This window comes from Rhipicephalus sanguineus, chromosome 2 (assembly GCF_013339695.2).
Source record: "Rhipicephalus sanguineus isolate Rsan-2018 chromosome 2, BIME_Rsan_1.4, whole genome shotgun sequence".
Taxonomy (NCBI): Eukaryota; Metazoa; Arthropoda; class Arachnida; order Ixodida; family Ixodidae; genus Rhipicephalus; species Rhipicephalus sanguineus.
The window spans coordinates 98,581,514-98,605,580 of record NC_051177.1 but is presented as its reverse complement, the minus strand read 5'-3'; the positions used below and the strand labels follow the sequence as shown (position 1 = coordinate 98,605,580).

General features: G+C 50.0%; 1 protein-coding gene and 1 pseudogene across 2 annotated transcripts in view; one reads left to right on the top strand and one right to left on the bottom strand.

Moving 5' to 3' along the window:
* Window positions 1-24,067, top strand: part of LOC119383451 (uncharacterized) — an 83,198-nt gene that overhangs the window by 25,617 nt on the left and 33,514 nt on the right. For both annotated transcript variants that reach the window (XM_037651583.2, XM_049412515.1), the window contains one exon: window positions 14,775-15,051. In XM_037651583.2, coding sequence (XP_037507511.1) covers window positions 14,775-15,051 — 277 coding nt within the window. The remainder of the gene's footprint in view (window positions 1-14,774; window positions 15,052-24,067) is intronic.
* LOC119383452 (uncharacterized) lies at window positions 8,301-12,780 on the bottom strand (annotated as a pseudogene).

Below are 24,067 nucleotides of genomic sequence, written 5' to 3'. Positions count from 1 at the left end.
AACTACTGCTTACCACCAGCAGACGAATGGGCTCACCGAACGCTTTAACCGCACGCTCGGTGACATGCTCTCGATGTATGTCGCCGCCGATTACACAAATTGGGATGCTATCCTGCCATTCGTCACCTACGCGTACAATACCGCCCCTCAAAACACTACTGGTTTCTCGCCATTTTTCTTATTGTACGGCAGGCACCCGTCGCACACAATCGACACAATCCCTCCATCTGAGTGTGCGCCTATTTCTGCCACAGCCAGACTTGCTGAGGAGTGTCGCGAGCTTGCCAAGACCTTTACTACGCAGGACCAAGAGCGGCAGAAGAGCATTCGCGGTGACACCAACGCTTCTGCGCCCACGTTCCTCCCTGGAGCGCTCGTATGGCTATCGGTCCATACCACTGCAACTGGTCTCTCTTCCAAACTACTGCCCAAATACGAAGGCCCCTACCGTGTCGTCGAACGCACATCCCCGGTCAACTACCTGATTAAACCCATTGAACCATCTTCGGACATGCGCCGTCGAGGGCACGACATTGTCATCGTGGAGCGCCTCAAGCCCTACCATGACCCGCTCACAGTGACCAGCTGTTAGGTCGCCAGGCGGCTCCCTTTTCGTACCCGGGGTAATTGTAGAGAAGGATTAGAACGCTTTAATGGGTCGTCCTCTCGAGCGCCTTCTAGTGGGTCGTCCTCTTCGCCTCTTCTCGGAGAGCACGCCCCTCGTTCTCGTGCTCGTGAGTGTCTGCGAGTCTGCGCTCCGTCGTGACTGTCGTCGCTGTGTATCGTCAACCATGTAGCTACCGCTGCGGCATGTTTGAGCAGTGCGCTTCAAGTGTCGAGCTCTGACGCATTAGTTCACGCTCGTCCTGTGTGCGTTCTTTTCGTGCGTCCTTTGGGCTCGAGTGCCGCGCTGGCAATTTCGAGCTGCTTTCCGTTCTTCGCGTTACATTCCAATTTATGGCTATCGCATTCATTGCTTCGCCGTTGCGGCGAAACTGTGACTTTTTTTAAATGCGGAGCATTTCTTAGTCGCACCTGCGGCGTCGGCGGCGCCGTCCACACCCCCACTGCGCATGCTCGGCTCGTCTCGTGCCGGCAGCAAGCCTCTCCTCTCCCTCCCTCCCTCCCTCTCTCCTCTCTGTCCCTCTCTCCTCTCCCTCGAACGCGGGCGGTGTGTAAATAAGCGGCGGAGCGCGCGTTTGGAATTCAGTCAAGGGCGTCTTTACTTGGCTTTCGCTTGACTTGACGCTTTGCTTGACTCGAGTAGATGCGATGGAAGCACCAGGAGGAGGAGGAGAAAGACTTTATTTATCCCAAGAGGGAAGGGTGCGGTGGTGGAGGGAGCAGAAGAGCCTACCCGGCGTAGGTCTCCGCTACCCTCTTGGCCCAATCCAGGATCTGGTCCTGGACCTCGGGCGCCGAGCTGCACATAGCAGCCTCCCACAGCTCCTTACTACTAATGTTTAGTGAGTTAGGTGGTGGGTTCAGAGTACAACCCCACATGATATGACCGAGATTGGCTCTTTGTTGGCAGAAAATGCTTAAAGGGGAGGGATATATCACAGGGTGTATAAGATGGCGAAAAGAGGGGGTAGGGAACGTACGGGTCTGTAACTGGCGCCAAATTATTTCGTGGTGGCGAGTAGCTCCCCGGTGTAAGGGGGGTATACTGTGCGCTGAAGGCGGTAGTGGTTTGTTATGTCGTGGAAGGTCAAAAGACGATCCCTCGCACTGAAGGGTGCCGCGTGGTCTAAGGCGTCGTCGGTGGCCTGCGCCCGGCCTGTCATTCCTCGAGCACTGGCATGAGCCGCCTCATTACCACACAGCCCCGCATGCGCGGGCGTCCATACGAGAGCAACGTCTTGCGTGGGAGAATGTTTATTAAGAATTGAAAGGGCAGTTTGTGAGATGCGACCTGCACTGAAGTTACGCATGGCAGTTTTAGAGTCACTAACAATCATAGTGATATTGGGGATGGGTAAACCTAATGCGATGGCAGCCTCCTCTGCCTCCTCCGAGGAGTTGACAGTGACGGATGCCGTTTTGATCGCCTTGCCGTTGGTATCCACGACAGAAAGGGCATAGGACGAGGAAGATGGGTATTCTGCCGCATCGACATAGAGCACGTCATTGGCTCCTTGTAAGTTTTTCTGAAGGGCCTTTGCTCTTTGGATTCGGCGTTTAGTATGATAAGTAGGGTGCATGTTTTTAGGAAGGGGCGGTATGAGTAATTGGTTGTGTATGTGGTGGGGAATGTTATGCTTAGCATTGATGATAGAGGTGAAGTTAATGCGGGTAGTAGCTAAAATGTGACGGCCTGCGCTAGTGGTCGCGAGCCTAGCGTATTGAGCTGTTAAATGGGCTTCAGTAATTTTTGAAAGGGTATTTATGACCCCTGTCTGATGGAGTCGTGCGTTAGAGGCATTGCACGCAATTCCTAGAGCGTATTTGTAAACTCGGCGAAGGAGGGTGTTGACGAAATCCTCCTCTGCTGGTTTAAGGTGAAGGTAGGGGAGAGTATATGTAATTTTACTAATCACAAAAGCCTGTACGAGACGAAGTAGCTCTGACTCCCGGAGCCCTCCGTTTTTACCCGAGATTCTTCCTATCAGTCTAAGGGTGTTTTCAATGGTATTGCGTAAAGTTTCGAGAGTGTGCGTATTAAGTCGATTGTTTTGAATAAATAAACCTAGTACACGAATGCGTGAGACTTTAGGAATCAGGCACCCATTTATGTGCACTTCGATCATTGGAACGTGTTTGTTTCGACGGTGAGTTGGTAGAAGGAGTAATTCTGATTTGCTAGGGCTGCAATAAAAATTCATATGGGATGTGTGTGCAGCTATGACGTCTACAGCTGCTTGTAGTGTGTCTTGAATGTGTCCATCTGAGCCTCCTTTCAACCATAAAGTGATATCATCGGCATAGATGGAAAAGTTTAAGTCAGGGATATGTTGAAGAGCGGTGGCTATAGGTAGCATAGCCAGGTTAAAAGGGATGGGAGAGAGCACCGACCCCTGAGGCGTTCCGAAGCTGCCCAGTGTGTAAGTTGGGGAGTGTTCTGGTCCTAATGTTGATGTTGATGTGCGGTCTGTGAGGAAGCTGCTGATGTAAGAGTACATTTTAGAGCCACAAGAAGTGAGGTTTAGGCCAGCATATATAGCTGAGTTATTGAATGCTCCATGTATGTCCAGGCCGAGGATCGCCTCAGTATCCTCGCTATGGTTAGGAATTATGATGTGTTGAAGTCGAAGCATTGCGTCTTGCGCCGAGAGGGAGGTTCTAAAGCCAATCATTTGTGGAGGGAGTAGCCCATTATCCTCCACGTGCCTCCGGAGGCGTGCAAGCATAACATGCTCCATAGCCTTTCCGAGGCACGATATTAGGGAAATGGGCCTAAGATTTTGTATTTGGTGAACTTTGTTCAGTTTGGGTACAAATATGACTCTGGCGTCTTTCCACGAAGGTGGAAGGGTGCCCGTGTCGAAACAGTAGTTAAAGTATTCAGTCAATGCTTTAATTGAAATGGGGTCAAGATATCTAAGGAGTTTGTTGCTGACGCGGTCGGGGCCGGGGGCCGACGTAGTACGGAGTGTTGCGAGGGCGTGCCTAACTTCTGCCTCCGTAATTGGTGCATCTAATGACTCATTAGGTTCCCCTGTATAAGAGGGTACAATATCCTTGCGAAATTGGGGTAAGTGCAACGTGCGGAGGTTATCGAAGAGCTGTCCTAAATGGTCACAGTGCTCGTGTAGCAGTTTGGTGATGGCGTGGCAGTGTCGTGTGCGAGAAGTCGTGGGGTCTAGCAGATGCCTAAGGAGTTGCCAAGTTCGTTTATTACTGAGGCTGTCGTGCATTCCTTCACAAAGCTGACCCCATTGTTGCGCAGCCAATTGAGTCGCGTATCGCTCGATTTGTTTGTCTAGCTTCGCTATCCTTATGCGGAGTTTCCTGTTGTGGCGCTGGTGTTTCCATCGTCGCAATAGCGATTGTTTTGCTTCCCACATATGGAGAAGCTTAGAGTCCAGAGTAGTTATTGGGGTGTCTGGGGGTACAGTTTTGGTGTGGACTTCGACGTCTTTTTGAAGCTGTTGAGTCCATTCCGTAAGGTCTGCAATGCGTGAGGGGGCGGTGCTGTTGCGGGTCTCTCTAAACTTGTTCCAATTTGTGAGCGTCAGTGGTTTGGATGCAATGGGTCTGTGTTTTAGTTTCAGAGTGATGCTAATAATGTAATGATCGCTCCCAAGGTTAGTTTGGGTGTTAGTCCAAACCGCCGGGGGAGCATTGTGAGTCAGGGTGAGATCGGGGGACGTATCTTTGTTTACACTATTTCCCAAACGAGTAGGCATCTCCGGGTCGTTGTGCAGTGTAAAACGGTGTGCCTGGATATGGGACCAGAGGGCTCTCCCTTTCGGTGTAGATGTGGTGTAACCCCACGCTGGGTGGGAGGCGTTGAAATCCCCTATGAGAAGGGTGTGCTTGCCTGCCGAGGATGTAGCTCGGGCGAATAGGGTATCGAAACGATGGCTTTTGTGTTGTGGTCGACTGTATACGTTAAGAATGTATAAGAGTGGCAGTTAAGTTTGTGAGGTAGTATTTGGAGAAAGTCGTGCTCAATGTCGATGTCGGCAAATTTCGAATATGTAACTGTAAGGTGCTTCTGAGTTAAGACGGTGGTGTTAGGTTTGTCATCGGCCGGGTTTTGATGCGTTCTATAGCCTGGCATCTGTACAACACCATTTGTTTCTTGTAGCGCAATGATTGGGGGAGGGGTAGTTTGTGATTTGATATACTGCAGGAAGTTTGCCTTTTTTCGGCGAAACCCCCTGCAGTTCCATTGCCATACGCAGAGTTCAGTGAGGTTACGAGGTGCCATTTTCGGTAGGTGGATTTGGCTTGGGTTGGGCAAGCTCTGGGTGGTTAGCGTGGACCATGTCGATCCACTGCGTAACTCTATCTAAGGTTTGCTGCATTGGCAATGTGGCTTTTTGTATCGAGGCTACGGATTCATGGAGTTTCTGCAAAGAGGCTGTGGAAAAGGCAATGAAATTGTCTAGTTTTTCCTCGAGATTGCTTACTTTTTCTTCGACTTTGTCGACCCTCTCCATTTTTGCTTCGACTTGATCTACTCGCTCTTCGAATGACACTGTGGGAGTCGAGGCTTTGCGCTTTTGCGCAGGTGGTTCGGCGGGGTCCCTGGGTATAGGGGTGGTAGAGGGAGGAGCTGGTAGTGGTGAGATTGGTGTGGGGTTGGGAGGTGAGGATGGGGGGTGTGTGGAAGTGGGTGGTTGTTTAAAGGACTGGAGCTCTAGACGTAGCTTTGCATTTTCTGCCCTCAATTTAGCCATCTCATCCTGCATTTGTTTGAGCTGCTTTTGAATGGAGCTTTCAGGAGAGGCTGCATCAGCCCAGCCTACCTCATGTCCAGGGCCAGTCCGGGGGACGGGGTCTTGATGAATGCTTTTGCTTCGGCTTCGGCTGCGGCTTCGGCGTTGTTGTCTTGTGAGACTGGGTGAGCGTCCTCTTTGGGTGTTCTTGAAAGATGTGCTTGGGTCGGAGAATGGAGCGGCATCTGGGCTGAACGGTGAGGGTGGATGCTTTGGTTTGGGCTTGTAGCGCTGCGGGCACTGGGGTGAGCCGGTGGGGTGGTCATTATGGCACACCACACACTTAGGTTGACATTCGTGATCGAGTAGTGGGTTCGGAATTCCACACATTGGACACAAAGACTGAGGGGCACCAAGGCAGACGTCTGGTCTGTGTCCAAGTTTGCGGCAGAGCGTACAGGCTTCCGTCTTATGACGATAGGGTACGCATCGGGTGATGCCACCCTGGTAGCTTATGTAAAAAGGCACACGGGTACCCCTGAAGGTGACTAAGATGGAGGTTGTGGCACCCATGCGACTTCCGGTCAGAATGAGGCCTAGTCTGTCATAGTCCAACAGACTTGACAAGATGGTTTCAGCTGTGTGTTCCACAGGAATATTACGAATGACCCCTCTGCAGGTATTCGATGGATCCGTGATGTGGGTCACTACTTCAAAGCTGCGCTCGTCCATCTTGATGGTCTTGATTCGAAGGTACGCTTCTGTGCGTGCCGAGTCCGGCGTGCTAATGAGCAGAATGTTGCTTACGGAGTTGATGCGGTATTGGTCATGTAGAGAGCTTGTGAGCGCTGCCGCTTGAAGGACTGCATATATGAGCTTCGGAAGTGGAATGTCAGCACAACTCAGGCCTCCACGTATTCGCAGGACTATCTTATAGTCATCCGCTGGAAGTGGAGGCGGTCTGGGGGCATTGCGACGAGCCGACGGGAGGGTTTTCTGTGGCTGTTCTTTCGAAGCGTTGACGTCAGGTGTCGTTTTTTGCGGGGATGAAGCGGGCTTTCTGGCCCTGGCATAGACTTGACGCCAGCTGCCTTCACCATCTTCGAGAATTTCGGCGGGGGGCAGCTCCTCTCCTTCTACTTCGTGGATGACCATGTCGGTAGGCCTAGCCGCTAGGCCCAACGAGAACTAGTGGAACGGTGCCAGTAAGTCGATCTTCGTGGACGAAAAATGCGAACGACTCACTTGAAATCACTTCGGATGATGTAGATGATTCCGTAGGAAACTCCGCATTTATTTACGTGGCCATTGATAGACTTGAGCAGTCAAAAACAAGAGATTTGCCGGAGCGCTTGCAAAACGCGTCCGCTCCCGGTGGCGTCTACGGCGCGTCGAAGCAACAGTACCTTTAATCAGCGTCCGACTACTCGTTGAAGGCAACGTTACCCCACCCTCACCGTCGTCGGCGTCAACAACAGCAAGCAACGCAGAAGACAAGGCTGCGAAGAGACGAGCATGCGACGCTGAACGCAAGCGTTTTAAGTGAGCTGCGGACCCGGAACTTCGTGCACGCTGGAGCTGTTCAAGTCGTACTTGGTGTGCGCATCATGTAACAATTAAGCATTCCCAAACCATACCCAATTACGCAACATTCACGCGATACCCCCACCACTCTGCGACGCATTTACTCGAGTTTCCCCCGTGGGAAGATGTGGGCGACTTTTTTTTTGCTCTGCGCTATTTTCGAAGGCGTAAAATCAATTGAATGCTGCTGTGTCTTTCGCAGACGCCACTGAATTAGCATATGTCATCTCGCCTGGGGAATTATTGTTATCTGTTTTGCTATGATGACAGAACCTGCGATCCTGAAATAACAATTGTAAATTTCTGTCGTTGTGTACGAGATGTAGCGAGTGAGAGAGACGTCAGGCGGCCGACGTGGCCGTGCCGTTCTCGCTACTTTATTCGCAGGCCAAGCAGAGCGGCAGCGGCTGCCGGCGTCCAGTCCCCCGGAGCGTGAGCACGTTCTTCTGCTCGCGCCTCGAGCGCTAGGCATGAGCTGCGCGAGAGGCGCGGCGCGTAAGTGGTAAAATGGTGATGATGATCGTGAGCGGTGATGGAGATGCCGCTACAGATTACTCCCCCCCGCAGAAATGAAGCCGAAATGAAGAAAAAAAACGATGGGGGCGTATATACAGGGCTGGTGACGCGAGACAGAATGTCCGTATGTCCGTGGGCAGTCCAGGTCGTCAACGGTGAAGGACTATCGGGAACCCTTGGGTCTCTGGCGGGCGGCTCTGGGAGAAGCGTAGCGGGCGGGGGTCGCGACGAATGGACGCTGTAGGCAGGAGCAAGGGCGTCCGTCTCTCTGCATGTCGGAACCGATCCCATAAAGTCGGTTTGGCATGAGAAGAGGTGTTGCACAGGCCACAACAATGCCGGTGACTGTTGGGCGCACTCCGGGCACGTTGTCCGCGGCGTGAGACGATATACCGGCGGGTACGGTGGCTGTAGACGTGGAGCGGAGGCCTGCACAGCGCGCCTGCACAGTGGCCACATGTCGGGTGGGCGGCTTCCTGTGTCAAGGGCTCCGGAGCAAATCTGCGGTGACACCGAGCAGACGTCGTGGCTACAGGCTCGGACACTGCACCTGTGCGCATTGAAGCACCCTCGGCAGGTGGCACACGAGGGCTCGTGCGCAGGTCAGGAAGCTGGATTCCAGCCGACGTGGAAGGCGTCACATGTGCGGCTTGCTCTGCCAGTGTCGAACCAGGCAAGTCGTCTTCAGACGCTTCGGTCATCGTAGCAGCGTCTCGCAAGTTCGGCCGTTGATGGTTCGTGTTAAGAAATTCTTCGCAGACTCACAATTTAAACAAGAACTCTTTAATCGAGAAAATAAGAGAAAAAATAAGAGGAGTAACAACGTGCGTGACGACTGCCTCCATCGCGGGTTGCCCTCCTTCTCCCCCCATGTTGCCAGCCTCGCATTTCGGTTCCGCTAACACTCGGCCATTCCTGACAGCGAACTGTCCTCAGTTCATGTGGTGTAGTCCCGAAGATACGCAGGTCTTTTGGACACACGTGTGCTACGTCTCGGCACGCTTTCTTCCTCGTCGGAGCTTGACTTGTCGAACTGTTCCACGCATCTTCCGCCCCATCTCTTCAGTTGGCTGATGTGGGCGGTTGTCGAGTAGACCCTTTTCCTTCCGTTCATCTCGGTCACTCTGTAGGTATCTGCTGGGAGTACCTCTATCACAGTGAGTGGACCTCTGAACTTCTTCTGGGTTTTTGTTGGGGCACCAGTGTGCTCTGGAACGCAGCGCATGACCACTATGTCTCCAACACTCAACTTGTCCGCTGTGAAGTGACGCTGTCGAAGTACTGCTTCGACCTTGCTTGCTGGCTCGCTATGTCCTTTTGAGCCATCTGTTGAAGTTGCTCCGGACACACCCACTCGTTATTCTCAGTGTTCAGCCATCTGAGAATACCATCCTGCATCCTTGGTTGATATCCATGCAAGAGCTTGAAAGGGCTAGCCCCTGTTGAGGCATTGTAAGCAGTATTTAGGTAGCCTTCTACCTCCTTGATCTTCTGATCCCAATCCTTGTGAGCTGGGTCCTTGATTGTCGCCATAATACACGGCACCAGAGTTCGGTTCACACGCTCCACCTGGCCATTAGCCCTTGGATGCTGTGCCGAGTTCAGTGTGTGAGTCACACCATTTTCCTGACAGAAGGCTTCGAAGCCGTGGGACGTAAAACAGGAACCACGGTCCGAGATGATGCGCTCCGGTAGTCCGAACTCTGTTATGAAGTTCTGCATACACCGCAGTACATTTCTCGCCGAGGTGTCGCGCACAGGGTAGAGGCGCACAAACTTGGTCAGATTGTCCACCAGCACCAATATCCACTGGTTCTTCTTGGAACTTCTCACAAACGGACCAACGTGATCCACATGAACAACTTGAAATGGTCTCTTCCCAGGTGGTATCGAGTGCAGAAGCCCAGGCTTCTTTCCTCCTGGTACCTTTGTGATTAGACACTCAAAACACATACGGATGTGCTGGTCCACGTAGCGCTTCATCCGAGGAAACCAATAAAGTTCCTTGATTTTTGTCACCGTTCGGTCTGTAGCAAAATGTCCCTGTAAGTCATGAAACTTGACGCACAATGTTTTGCGCATGCTTTTAGGCATCACGAAAAGAAGTCGTCCGTCTTCTTCAACGTAAAACAGTTTTCCATCTCTCAGCCGTAAGTTCTTGACTTTGGCGCTCTCTTCTTGGGTCCTTTCTTTGACTGGCTTCTCCAATATTCGGGCGAGCTTCGCCAAATCCGCATCAGAGCGTTGGACAATCACAACTTGGTCCTCCAATGTCATGGTAAGGCACACTTCGATCCTTGTCTCAACAATCTCATCAAGCGTGTTCTTTGGCACTCCTACAGGTTCACGACTCAAATAGTCCACATGTGCCATTTTCTCTCCTGCTCGGTGCTTCACCTCAAAGTCATACTCTTGAAGTAAGTCGAACCACCTTGCTATCTGTGGTTTAAGAGTTTTGTGCGCATTGAGATACACAATTGCTTGACAATCTGTTACCAGCGTGAACGGAATGCCTAAGAGAAATGGACGAAGTCTTTCCATACTCCAGACTATCGCCATCAGCTCCAGTTTTCCCGCATGGTAATTCCTTTCAGCATCAGTGGTACGCTTACTGACACAAAACACCAAGTGCCAGCGTCCCGACTCATCTTGTTGAAGGATCATCCCCGCCAGTCCATGTCTGCTTGCGTCCGTGTGGAGCTCCGTCGGAGCCAAAGGGTTGTACAACTTCAGAACGGGTGGTGCCGTCAGTTCCTTTCAGAGCTGGTCGAAAGCTTCCTGCTGCTCCACTCCCCACGTGAACTTCGTGTCTTTCTTGGTCAGAGAAGTAAGCGGTTCTGCCTTCAAGGCATAATGGGGAATGAACCGTCTGAAAAATCCCGTTAGACCCAGAAATCTCCTTACACTGTGAACATCAGTTGGCGTGCTAGCGTCCAGTATGGCTTGTTGCTTCACTTCACCTGGCTGCAGGTAGCCTTTCACAATCTTGAAGCCTAAGTAGTCGATTTCCTCACTTCCAAACACACACTTGGAGATTTTCAGGGTTAGGCCAGCAGCTCGCAGGGCATCCAGTACTTGTTTGAGCCGAACCAGCAACTCTTCCCAATCCTTGGCTGGAATCAGCAGGTCGTCCATGTAACACAATGCTACAGTGTTACGCAGAGATCCGAGAACCTTGTTCATTAGACGTTGAAATACAGCAGGACCATTTCTCAACCCGAACACCATACGTTCGAACTGCCCGGTCTCATCAGGCGTGATGAATGCAGTCTTGGCTTTCGATTCCTCACTCAGTGGAAGTTGAAGGTATCCGTTTGCACAGTCTAACACACAGTACATCTGTGCTCCGGAGAGTCGTTGCAGCTGGTCGTCAATGTTTGGCAAGGGGAAGTGTTCCGGCACCGTCTGGCTATTTAGCCGTCGATAATCTATGACTAGACGATTTTCTCCATTCTTCTTTTTCACGAGTAGTACTGGACTAGCGTATGGCGAGGATGTTTCGGTTACGATGCCAGTCGCCTTCCACTCCTTGACAATTTCTTGGATCGCTTTCCTTTCCTCTGCGTTAGTCGTGTACGGTTTGCAGCTGACCGGGCTGCTCCCGGGATGCTCTGTGATGATCATCTCTAGTTGGTTACAACACCCCAACTCTGACAAATTCAGCGCAAAGCAGTCCCTATATTTATTCAGAATTTTTAGCAGTGCGTCAACTTGCTGTTCATTGACATCCTTCCCGACGTTTAGCATGCTACGATCAATGGGCTTCTGCTGAGACACAGGTCTTACAGGGGTTAAGTCTTCACTCCCTGATAGCAGTTCAGCGTGAGCAAACAAACTCCCCATGATCAGCTGTTGGTCTTCATCCTTGTCGTTCAGCATGGGTATCTCAACCATTCCGTCTTCGACGTGAAGTAGTATTCCCTTACCCGTTCCTGTAGGCAATATAACATTTCCTTCACTCTTATTGGTCTCCACTGTCACCCAACACACAGTCCTTTTGGGCAGCACAATGGTCTCCTTGACACGAAGTGGCTCCTTCGAAGGCTTCATCTGGGCAAGGTCAATGTTGCAAAATGGAAGATCATCTAGGTAGCCAATCCTGAGTTCATCTCCCATGCGTAGGTATGCAATGTGGTCTTGTTCCGTCCAAGTCCTACCAACCAGCATGTCCACAGGCAAGGCACTGTTGTGTACGATAATCACCTTGACCTTACGGCATAACACGTCATCGATTTCTATGTCAACCTCCGCGGTTCCGATAGACTGCACTGTAGATGTATCAGCGTTCCCCAACCCATACAACGCTTGGGCTTTGCACACAACTTGCAGGTTGCACTTTTCAGCCGCTTGATGACGCAATATACAGTCTGAACTTCCCGGATCAATCATCACGGAGAGCTGGTGAGTGCCATTGATGATCGCAGTCTTCAGGAACTTGGATGGACCACTGTCACTTGTTGGGTCCTCATTCACCATGAAGTTCCCAGCAGGGTTTGTTTTTGAACAGTCTTTCGCTATGTGCCCGTACCTTCCACAGCTGTAGCATTTTCGCTCTGACGGATCACGCTTAAGTGGCTCTGGCGTTTTCTTCGGTGGTCCTCCACCACTTGTTTGATCTGTGACACGTGCATTTGTGATCACTTGCTCGGTTGGACGCGTGGCATTCCAAGATTTTGAAGGCGGAGGCTTCCCACGAGATGTCGCGGTACCTGGGTCACCACCGTGTGGCTTGGCCCCTGGATACTGCTGCATTCTAGCTTCGGTTATTCGCTCCAGTCTTCGCAAGTCTGCCAGCAATTCGTCCTCGTCCTCGTGATCCTTCGCCGACATTGAGATGCATGCATCTTTAAACCGCAGCCCCACCAAAACTTGCTCTTTGGTATCCTGCATACCGAGGCCCAATGCTTTGCATAACAATGTCTTTTCAAGAAAGTATGCCGTGATGGATTCTCCCTTCATCTGGACTCTTTCTTGCATTTGCTTCCACTTTTCGGCCGTGCTTGTCTGGCCCACAAAAGTCTTTTTGAAGGCTATCTTGAAGTCCTCCCACGTAGTAAGGTCATCGACACGGGCCTGAAGCCAAAATCGAGCAGGCCCCTTCATGTGAAGCCTGGCGTTTTCGAGTCTGAAGCTGTCCGGCCAGCCGTGCAGGACAGCCATGGAATCGATACTCTTCAACCACGCCCCGGCTTCGTGGCATGAGCCCTCACCGTCGAAATCCTGGATAGCCTTATTTAGGTCCGGCATAACGTGGAACGCTTCAGGCTTCCTCTCGATAAGCTGCAATAACAGCCGGTTTTGCTCCAGCAAAGCTTGCATCATTTCGTTAGTTCCGCCGCCGTCTGCCATCTTGGGCGTTTTCAATACGCGTGTCTGGGAGTACACACAGTTTCTCACCAACAGATAAACGTCTAGGCTTGCCGACGACACTCAGAGCGTTCACACGCACGTTTTACGAAGCGGCACAACGGCTCACGTTTCAATGTTGATCAGTCACGGAAACGGTATCGTAGCGTCTCGCAGGCGTCACACAGAGCGTCCGCACGCACGTTTATGAAACAGCACGAAGACTCACGTTTCGAAGTCGGTACTTCACGAAGACGGTACCGTTGTGTCTCGTGGACGTCACACATAGTGTCCGCGAGTACGTTCAAGGCGTCACACAGTCCCCTTTTCCGGTCAGTACCTCACAAAGACGGCACCAACGCAGCGTCAGTTGATAAGTCAGCGAGCGTCACCGTCGTCGCAATCCCCCGACATCGGCTTCCAGGGTCGCTTTACCACAAAGGTTTCGGTGAATCCCACTTCTGAGATGTTAAGAAATTCTTCGGACTCACAATTTAAACAAGAACTCTTTAATCGAGAAAATAAGAGAAAAAATAAGAGGAGTAACAACGTGCGTGACGACTGCCTCCATCGCGGGTCGCCGTCCTTCTCCCCCCATGTTGCCAGCCTCGCATTTCGGTTCCGCTAACATTCGGTGCTCGAACTTCAGCTGCGGGAGACTTCGAGGACGATGGTAGTTCCTGCTGGCAAGATGCGCACAGTGTCGATGTCGAAAAGGCGGGTTTGTTGGACATCACTGGCGATGCCTCCGCAATTGGGGTCGTACAGCGGGAGTCACGATGTCCGTGTCTATGCCAGGCTCTAGGGCGTGCGCGCGAGGTAGCCGTCGTGGAGCCTGACGTGTCAGAAGTGTCGTGGACCGTGGAGGTCGGGGAAGACGTGCAGATGGAGTCTGAAGGGCCGTGGGCCGAGGCTGTGGAAAAAACAGACGTCTCAGTGGAGTGGCCGATGGCAGCAGGAACCTCCTGTACCTCGTCGGGCGGGTGGTCGGGCGTGGGAATTGATGCGCTGGTGGCCGGACGTGAGGTCGGAGGAGTCGTAGCCAGGGAAGTGAAGTCTTGGTCAAGGGAAGGCTCCGGGCCGATTGGTCCCGCTCCCTGCGACGGAGGGGAAATCTGCAACTCGCGGCTCCCTGGAAGCGGGCGATACGTTTGTCCGTAGCAGGCGAGCACTGCAGCGCAGAGGTCGTCGTAGGGCCGCGGGCTGGAGGACGACTCGGCGGCTAGATGACACAGCTCAACCGGGAGGGCGTTCAGCAGGACAGCGTGCATCATCGGCTGTGCCTTGATGCCATTCACCGCGAGAATGGCATCGAGCCGCATAAACCACGCTCGGGGGTAGATCGGGTGAAAAGGCGGAACTGGAGGGCAGAGTTGCGGAAGCATGGCAGCGGGCCGCTCGGCGAAGGACGTGGTTGTCCGGGTCACCAATTGTAGCGAGTGAGAGAGACGTCAGGCGGCCGACGTGGCCGTGCCGTTCTCGCTACTTTATTCGCAGGCCAAGCAGAGCGGCAGCGGCTGCCGGCGTCCAGTCCCCCGGAGCGTGAGCACGTTCTTCTGCTCGCGCCTCGAGCGCTAGGCATGAGCTGCGCGAGAGGCGCGGCGCGTAAGTGGTAAAATGGTGATGATGATCGTGAGCGGTGATGGAGATGCCGCTACAGAGATCACAGCTTGTAATTTCGGTCTCGGCGGCCAAATTGAAGTAAAAAAATGCATATTTAGAATGTAGTACACATTTAACAACGCCGGGTTGTCACAATAGCACGTATAGCCCCATAAATCATTATTATTACTATTACCCATGTCTAACGGCGCATAAGTTGCTATCGTGTCCCATCGATGAAGAGAATCATTTCACTTTCAGAAATATGTAATGTTATTAGATGACAAATATTCTACCTTTGTACTGAGGAGGACGACTCTATCATGTATGATGTGCATAGAAAAATGTCGAAAATATATGCTGGTCTGAAGTATTTATCTCATGGTTATTTTTATCTAGGTACCCAATAACTGCACGGGGACATGATCTATGGTGCGGAAACGATGAACTTTACGATTCTAATGGAAAGATTGTCAGACTACGCATGATCTTTAACGTCACCAAGAGTGTGCAAAGTCCTTTCCCTGCCATCTTTAACGCTACGCTCCCACTGATAAAGCTGCGGTGGTTCAAACCAGAAACTGCTCAGATAGACATGAACAACGCAACACGGATTGTACTCCAGAAAAACAACAAAGACATCAGAATTCACAAGGGTATGAAGTTTTACCGCACGGTATGTATAAAAATGTCATAATCATTTCTCCTATTTAGCGGCCACAGAACTATAAAGAACGTGAACTTGTAAATATTACCCTGTGTCCTGGGACGCAGCACGGCGTTGATAAAAAGCAAGAGTAACTTAAATTATGAGGTTACTCTCTTGTGAATAATTAACAATTACCGCCTAACTTTAAAGCACAGACAGCCGAGAAAAAAATATTAAATGCAGAACATTTACCCACAGAAGAGCACCACCTCGGTGGAGAGAGAGGTAAAGGAAAGTAAATTCTCAGCTTTTTATGTAATATTTGAGAAGCATATTAGATGAAAGACACTGTACTTACACTTGTATGTCTTGTGTTTGAAAAATGAAAGATGGCACAGCGCCTGTTCCTGGGCATAAATATGGGAATGTATGTCACTTTACAGCTTTCTATGTACAAGTCACTTGCGCTGTCCAGGAAAAAAGAGCTAGGAGGGCTAGAGTAGGAGCTAGTAGGTTGTACATAGTTGATAGTTGTACAACAAACTATAGTGCTGCCACACGTTGTGTTTCACATGTATTAAAAAATTGCAAATAGGTATACGGCATCCCCGCGACTTTCACGGTGTCAAAAAAACTAATTTCGCTCTGTCACCAAGTTAACGGCCATAATCAGAGGAAAAAATTACACCATTTCCCGCTAAAGGGGACCTTGAGGCGATGCGAAGCCGGAGCATTTGCACGATCGCGTTCCGCTGGCGTTCGTTGGGCATGCTACTGACTTCGGGCATGCTACCGACCTCGCGTCGTGCAACGCGAAGAGGAACACTACGCGCGTCGTGTCTTCCCTCTAGCCTGGCCGTTAATTCTGTCAGGGCGAGAGGGTAACGCGGTCAACAGGCGCGCGAGAGGGGGCAGCGTAGGAGAGGAGAGAGAGGGAGAGGGGACGTGCATGTGCTGGCGCTCATCGCGGCGTTGCGCAGGAGAGAATTTCGGCATGTCTAGCCCGCGTTTCAGAGGAAGAGTGGAGAGGGCGAGGGATAGGCGAAGTGAAGAGGGGAAGTGGAGAGGGGGAGCAGAGAGGTGGAAGGGGGAGGGGGACGGGAGAAAGGGGAGTGGGAGAGAGGGTGAGTGAGTATGGGGAAAGGGGAGAGGGGAAGTGGAGAGGAGGAGTGGAGAGGTGTGCGGAGAGGGTATGCGCATGCGCAGTAAGGGGGGTCACGCCACACACCACCACCGGTTTGAACTCCGCTATAAGTTGCTTCGCATCTAAAATCATTTATGTTCTCTTAATCATGCAAACAAGTTTGTAGCTAGTGAGAAAAGCGTAGTATATTGTGTTCCCTTACAATGCGGTAAACGGTACATTGGACAAACTGGTAGGTGCATTAACACACGTTTACGAGAGCACAATTATAACAACAAAGACATTTGTCACCCTGGTAACTTAGCTGGCCATTGCGGCAGGTGTCATTGTCAGCCGGATCTCGAAAGCACAACAGTTGTATCGCGATCTAGAAATACAAGAGAAAGCGAGATCATCGAAGCCTTCACGGTTCGCAACATCGGCGATGATTTCTGTGTTAGTGGCCCATCGATAGATTTGAATGATGATGAGGTGTCACTTTTACAAAGAAATTTAAATATAAGACATCAACAGACTTGATGGCGGTACGCGGATGGTTCTTGTCTTGTTGTGTGCTTTGCACACACTACCGGTGTGCTTCTTTCTCTCACCCTGTATATATTTCTAATTTTGCATTAAATAAAGACTTGTTAGTTCATGCTCGTGTTGTGCACTACGTGTGTTTCTTTAGTTTTGTGCGTCTCTCTTCGTGCTCAAAGAGCGCGTCGCAAGTATCGACCAAGAAAAATAATCAGGATGAACGAACTCAGGTTGCTATCTACGTTAAAATATAATTTTATTGAGCTTTAATGAAGACGATGCTGCTGCCACAACAGCATAGGCGTGCGTTGGTTTCTCCATTGGGGGGCGGGGTTTCACCGCAGCGCTCATGCCCCGAGCCCCGTTTGTCGAGTTCAAATGAAAACGAGCTTGCAATGGCGGGCTTTTCACAGAAGGATTGCCATTGGTCACCGGCTGTCCGGGGTAAAAGCGGGAAGTAAACAGTTCTTCGAATGCGACATCAGAGGTCATCGGCCGCCATTATCGTCTAAAACATGCGTGTCCGTACCCTGCGCTTTAAAAATGATGTGAAAAGACCGACTGAGGAAAGGTATGGGGAGAATTAGCACCCCCGTTTAAATGTCTGGGAAGAGGCGGAGGGGGGGCGGAGGCCCTTCCTGTCTCGCCTCCCCTCCCATGCGTATACGCCTATGCATAACTATGATAGCAGCACTAGCCAAGGTTAAGCATTGCTAACCATTAAGCATTGCTAACCATTAAGCATTGCTAACCAGTATTTACTGGAAGTATCTGAGTGAATACAGCAGGTCAGACACCACCGTTCGAAAAAACCAACAAAATGTACTAGGATATCCCTTGTCATATAATAAGACCAAACGAGAGGAATATAACAAGCTTTGTACGTTCCACAGCAAGTCAGCGATGCGCTAGTTATGACTGACATTCTTGAAGGGGTACTATAAGTGCAGCGCACAAAAAGAGTTCCCAAACAAACAAAAATCTGAGAGCATGCTTCAGCTTCGCTTTCAATAATAGAACGCGATAGCCCAATCGGACCGTGTTCGTATCGCCTCGCAGATGACTAGCCTGGCTTCGCTCCTCGGTGGAGACCTAAATCGTGCAGCGAGAAAACACAAAGTGCGGACGCCCTCCGGGTCCAATACGCGTACATGGGCGCGCTGAAACATGGTCACACGGCGGGTCGATGCCGTTTAAAAGCGTGGCCGTGGGCCCTTTGCGCCATCTTGCGGGTGTTTTGTCAAGCCGCTGAAGAACCTCTGAGACGTGCGTACCACCAACGCTAAATGGTGTATATAAATAGCTCGTCGTTAGTATGTTGTATGCGTGGTAGACGAGTGGCTGAACGCGTCGCGCCACGGAGAAGTGGACGCAGGTTCGAATGCCCGGTCCCACTCAACGGAAGATTATTTTATTTCTTTATTTGCATCTACCTCAATTTTTGCCGACTGACAACGTTGATATTTCGCTCACTAACAAACACGCCGCTGCCACCGATAATGACACCGGAATTTCTGCGAAAGGAGCTCTTTAACGCTATCGCTTTAATATTTTAAAATACACGCGGACGTTGCAATTGTCGCATCAACGTAATTAGCAAAAATATGGAGGACGCTTGAGCTTTTTCTTGTAGAGTAGAACGAGATAGCGTAATCGTGCCCCGTGCGCGTCGCCTTCAACCGTGCCTCAAGGAAAGGAACATTCATGCTCGTAATATTGGCCGTTTCAAACTATTCTAGAATCCCTACTGCAATGACCCGAAGGTCGCGGGATCGAATCCCGGCCGCGGCGGCTGCATTTTCGATGCAGGCGAAAATGTTTGAGGCCAGTGTACTTAGATTTAGGTGCACGTTAAGGAACCCCAGGAGGCCGAAATTCCGGAGCCTTCCACTACGGCGTCTCTCTTAATCATATCGTGGTTTTGGGACGTTAAACCCCAGATATTATTATAAATCCCTACTGCAAGTACAGTTGCGAAGTGCCCACTCCACCATATTTCACTTCCTTTTTCTTCCTTTTGCAAATTGGCAAAGTGTCCACTACGCGTCCGTAAGGTATCACGCGCACCTACGCAGATGCACACTTTGTCATGTGTCGGCGGTTTTAAAAAGCCCCTAAACCACCCAGAGGTCGAAATTTAGGTGTGGTGTTGTAGTTGTGCACGAGTCTACAACGAGCACGTAGCCATCAGAATTTTTCGAAACAGTGTCGTAATAGCGGAGTTATGCACGTTTGATGAGCGAAACGCGGCGTTCGCTCGTTTCGCTCTTTCCTTCGCTACCGTCCGTTCGCCGGCTGGTCTCCTCTCCCAAAGCCGCTTTGCCCTCCTCGCCGAGTGCCCCTCCCTATCTCACGTGATATACGTCATCCCCGACGCGCTCTTCGAAACAGTGTCCACATCCTGTTACCGCTACTCCGTCGACTGCGTGATCCATTTCGCGCAACTTATCAGACCGCTTGGCACGACTGTGTTGGTACGCTAGTGATTTGGCATTCGCATTACGGGCCGCAGTTGCCGATTCGGAAGCGCGTAACCGCGTGCAACACGACGAAGAACAGCAAGGAGCGCTGGCAGATGCTTGCCGACTAACCGGAAGTCGGTGGTTCTTGTTTGACCAATCGCAGCATCGGTTGTCGATAACATCACAGGAGCAACATGTTGACGTCGCGCACGTCACCGAGACAGCCGGAAAGGCCCGGAGAGGAGAAGGGATCGTTTCTTGGAATTCATGGTGCGCCCGCGGCTTGTAGCGCTGTCATGTGTGGCATGGTTGATCGTGACGGCATTCTGAACACGATGCGCGTGTTTACTAGAAATATTTGGAAAAAAAATCGGAGGTGGTTTAGGGGCCCTTTATACCACCGAATGTTTGCACAATTCACATGTTATGACTCCTGGTGCGATTCTGCGTTCCCGCCACGCAATATTATATGTGATAATGACACCCCTCGCACTATATAACATTCATATAATGTTTTTTTTTTCAAAGAAACTTCGAGCACTGGCTTGGCTCCGTGGTAGATTACCTGCGTGCCACGCAGACGGCCTTGGTTCGATTCTCACTCCAAGCAAAGACTTCTTTCTATTATTTACTTATTTGCATCTGTCTCAAGTTTTTGCTCACGAACGACGCCGATTTTTCGCTGACAGCCAAAGACGCCGACGCCGGAATTTCTGCCAAACGAGCTCTTTAACTCTGCGGCCTTAAATTGCACAACACTGATTAACCCGGAACTGTTGCTAACAGTAGCTCACTCAGATGGGCGTCTCAGAGTGCATCTCGGAGTGCTGACTATTACGAGAAAGGAATGTGAATGAAACCGCTCACGTTAGCACTGGCGAATATTGGCTACTGTTGCATCATCATGGCAAATTTAGGCTCGTGTAGTCTAACATTGGGTAATGCTGGTCCATGTGGCTACATATGGCTAAATTGTATCAAAATTTTCGCTGGCTAACCGAAGTGCGTAGGTTAACCTATGGCAAGTGGCTAACCTGTGGCTAACCTATATGGCAAAGAGGGCGATGAGGCAACTTTCTCTTTGGGAAGGGCAAAAGTGTGGGGATCGCCGATAACCCTCCCTCGGCGCCACCGGCTGTGACACGAGGCAGCAAAAATCCAAGCTCGAGAGACACTACATAAGAAGGAGCAGTGGGCAGTCACAGGGGTGGGGAGGACGGATTGTTGCGGCGAGTGTTCGTGTGTGCGTCCCCAACACCCAGACTAGAGTCAGTGGCCGTGGGCGTGGGTCTCGTGGTCTTTTCCAGCTGTAACTTGTTTTAAGGTACTCAAACTCATGCATGTTTTGTTGCGTACCGAAGAGTCCACGGGCGCTCCTTTCGGGCCAGACGGCGTCGAAAACTGAAGTACATACCCAAGTAACGCAGGATGTTGAGTCAACGTTGTTTGAATGCAACGAATGTCAGCAACGTTAGACAGTGAAACACCACATTGTATTAACGTTGCTGGAGCTACGTTGCCTTAACACTGTGTTTTTGATGTTGCAACAACAATAAAATGGTCACGTTGCCTTAACGTGGTGTTTTTTAATGTTGCAACAACAATCAAATGATCACGTGATATCAACGTGATATATAGACATCATGCCAATGTTTATAAGTTAATGTAGAGGCCACATAGAGAAAATAATCTCTGAAACATCCAATAACACAAACGGGAACCTTTCTGACTTTTGTGTATGCTCATATTTTAATAAAGGTTGACAATGGCTAGTCGGTGCAGTTTCATAAACAACTGAAGAAGCACGAACAACACAGACAAGAGTTAGAGCTTAGCGTTTTTGTCTATGTTTTTCACACTCCAATCCTTCTATGGATCACATAGAGCTGCAGCCTATGTTGCCCTTTTATATCTGTAACTGAACGCACAAAACACAGTAAATTTACAAGTGTAAAAGAGTTAAGCAGGAGCATTCAGCATTTTATGACCTTGTTAAAGGGGTTGAGACATCAAAGTTTCAGGCAATAAAAGGCCTGCTGTAGGCTTCCTCTCAACATGTCTGCATACAGACTTGTAGGATACAGATGCCTGTCCATGTTAATAACTACTGTGCAGTCGTAAAAATAACACTTGTATGTTGCAATATATGTTTTCACTTTTGCTTCAGCATGTTTGGGATGTTAAGCCCCAGATATTATTATTATTATTATTAACATTCAGCATCATCATCGGGGCAGGCCATCACCCTGGCATCGTGTTGCAACTAGTTTTGCCTCCCGACCCATTCTGGGTCTTTTTTAGTAATAAAACGCAACTAAAGGTGTCAGATAGTATGAAACGGCTCGCAAAGAAGTAAGAAGAGCCACCAAGTAGCAATCAAGACCAGGGCGCATTTCGAATGAGCAAACTTCATGACTACGCTGCAAAAGAACTGTTGTGACGTTGCCCGAGTGAAATAATGGTGAGCAACATGGCGATTGCGCCATCAGAGATGTGTCTCACAGGACACCTTCAAGGCAACTGTAAGTCCTCAAAACAGCACTTAAAATATACGTGACAGCGAATGGTCAAAAGAACAAGTCAGATTAATGAAAGGTTGCACTGCTGTGACCATTGCAGGATCAGGTGTCATGTGTACAACACGGAGTTGGATGTGCCAACACTGACAGTTCCAGAAACTGAAAAGGTAGTCGCCACCGTGGTAAAGAAATTCAATGGCTACTTGGCGCCCAGAAAAAATTAAATCTACACATAATACGTATTACCATGCAGGAAGCATAGCTGGGGGAAGCCTTCAGCGCATTTCTTACAGACCTCAAGGCAAAGACGAGACTGCAATTGCAAAGGTCAGCGAGACAATATGATCCACGACCAAGTCATTTTAGGGATCAAGAGGTACCCATGAAACTGCTGAAACTGGAGGACCCAACCTTGGAAACATCTGCAAAAGTACCTCACGCATGAAACGTTTGCGAGTGAACTAAAAGCATTCAGGCAGAATGCCAGTGTGTCCAACGAAGAGACAGACCCTTTGCACGTAGTCAAGACAACCAAGCACAAGCAACACGCAGCGACGACATCCTCTGAATGTGCAGGTACTGTGAAAATGCGCACGTTTTCTACAAAAAAAGAGCGTTTCAACAAAATAAAACAAAACTGCTCTTAACAAAACCACTTTGCTATGCAATACAAGTCCTGAGCAAGCACCTGAGCGGTACACAAGAGTGGATCGAGCCAGGAGGAAGTGCTGTGCTAAGAAAAGAAAAAGGATGGCATCTTTGTTGCGCTTCACATTACAGAGAACAATGAAAAGATGAGATTCCAAGTTGACAGCAGCGCATCAGTGAATGCCACTCCTAAAAGCTATGTGCGAAACAAGCTTGAGGAAGTGCCTTCACACTTGATAACGTACAATGGAACAATCATTGTTCCAAATGAGAAGTGTTGACTCAATCTCAAAAATGTAACAACACAGAAAATATACTTAGTCAAGATTGTCAAAGTGGACATGCACTTTGCACCTTTACTGCAGAGAGAAACATCAAATATGGGACTCAATGGTGAACTACGTGTTGATGTCTGCACTTGGACATTGAAGAACACTATTGACGATAAATTTCAGCGCGTACCCATGTGACACCTGACGGTACATAGAAGCAAAAAACCACTGTTACTTGGCTTGCAGTTACACCTGAGGTGTCAACTACAAGCCAAGTACCACTCAGCATAAAGCCACAGCTACCGTATGTCCTACAAGAACTCGAAAAGAAACAAACAATTGCCAAGGTGGATCAGCTGACACCATGGGTGAGCTGCGTGGTAATTGACAAAAAGAACTCCTGTGATGCGCGAATCTGCATCAATGTGAAAACATTGAACAAAGGAGAGAATGCCCCCTGCCAGTTCTACAGGGTATCTTACAAGAACTCTCACAAGCAAAAGTGTTCTCCAAGCTGGATCTAAAGAATGGATGCTGGCTTTGCATCCTGGATCAAAGTCGAGTCAGCTGACAACCTTCCAGAACCCGTTTGGATGTTACAGATGGCCTTGGTTACAATTTGGTTTGGCTGTGAGCGGATTTTTCAGAAGCGATTCCAAACAGTACTTGATGGCCCAGAAGAAGTCACCTGCCGCAAATGACATACTTGTGTATGGTACTGGAAATAACATGACCCAGGAAGAACATTACAGAAGGTGGAGGTTGAAGAGGCTGCTCAAGGGATGCACAAAGGCATCTGCATCGACAAGCAGATGCTAGAATCAAGCACAGGACAAGTGATCTTCTTGGGTGACACGCTCACCATCAAAGAACTCATTTACCCTCATAAGCCCAGAGCGACCGCTGAAATGTTACCTCCCATGGATGCAAGTGGTGCACACGACATTGTGGTATAGTGAACTACGTTGCCACATTTTTCCAGGGCATACTGGAATTTGATGGAACTAATCAGAAGCCAAATGGCAATGTATGCTGGGTGGACACGATCAAACGAGCAGACAGAAGCCTTTGAGGCAGTGAAATGTCTCGTGACTGCAACACCAGTGCTCGCCATGATGACCAAGAACTCATCATTCAATGTGACACTAGTGAGAAAGGCATTGGAGCAGTACTATACCAGGAGGGAGCACCAGTCTCATATACCAGTCGCACACTCACAATGACAAAGCCTCGAGCGCCGAAGTGTGGCACAAAGGCATGGGAATTTGAGCCATCCACTAAGTAATGATGCCTTTGCACTGGAGCTGAAGCAGTTAAGAGTTCTCTGTTCGTTGACAGAGGAAGGGTGTCCTCATCGTGGTGCAAGGATGAATTGCTGCCTCCAGCTACGTGCCTTCACAACATTGACTGAGCACTGCAAGGAGTGCAGTCGCCTGACAATGCGGCCATCAAGTCCTCCATTGGCCAGAGGTAATGCCA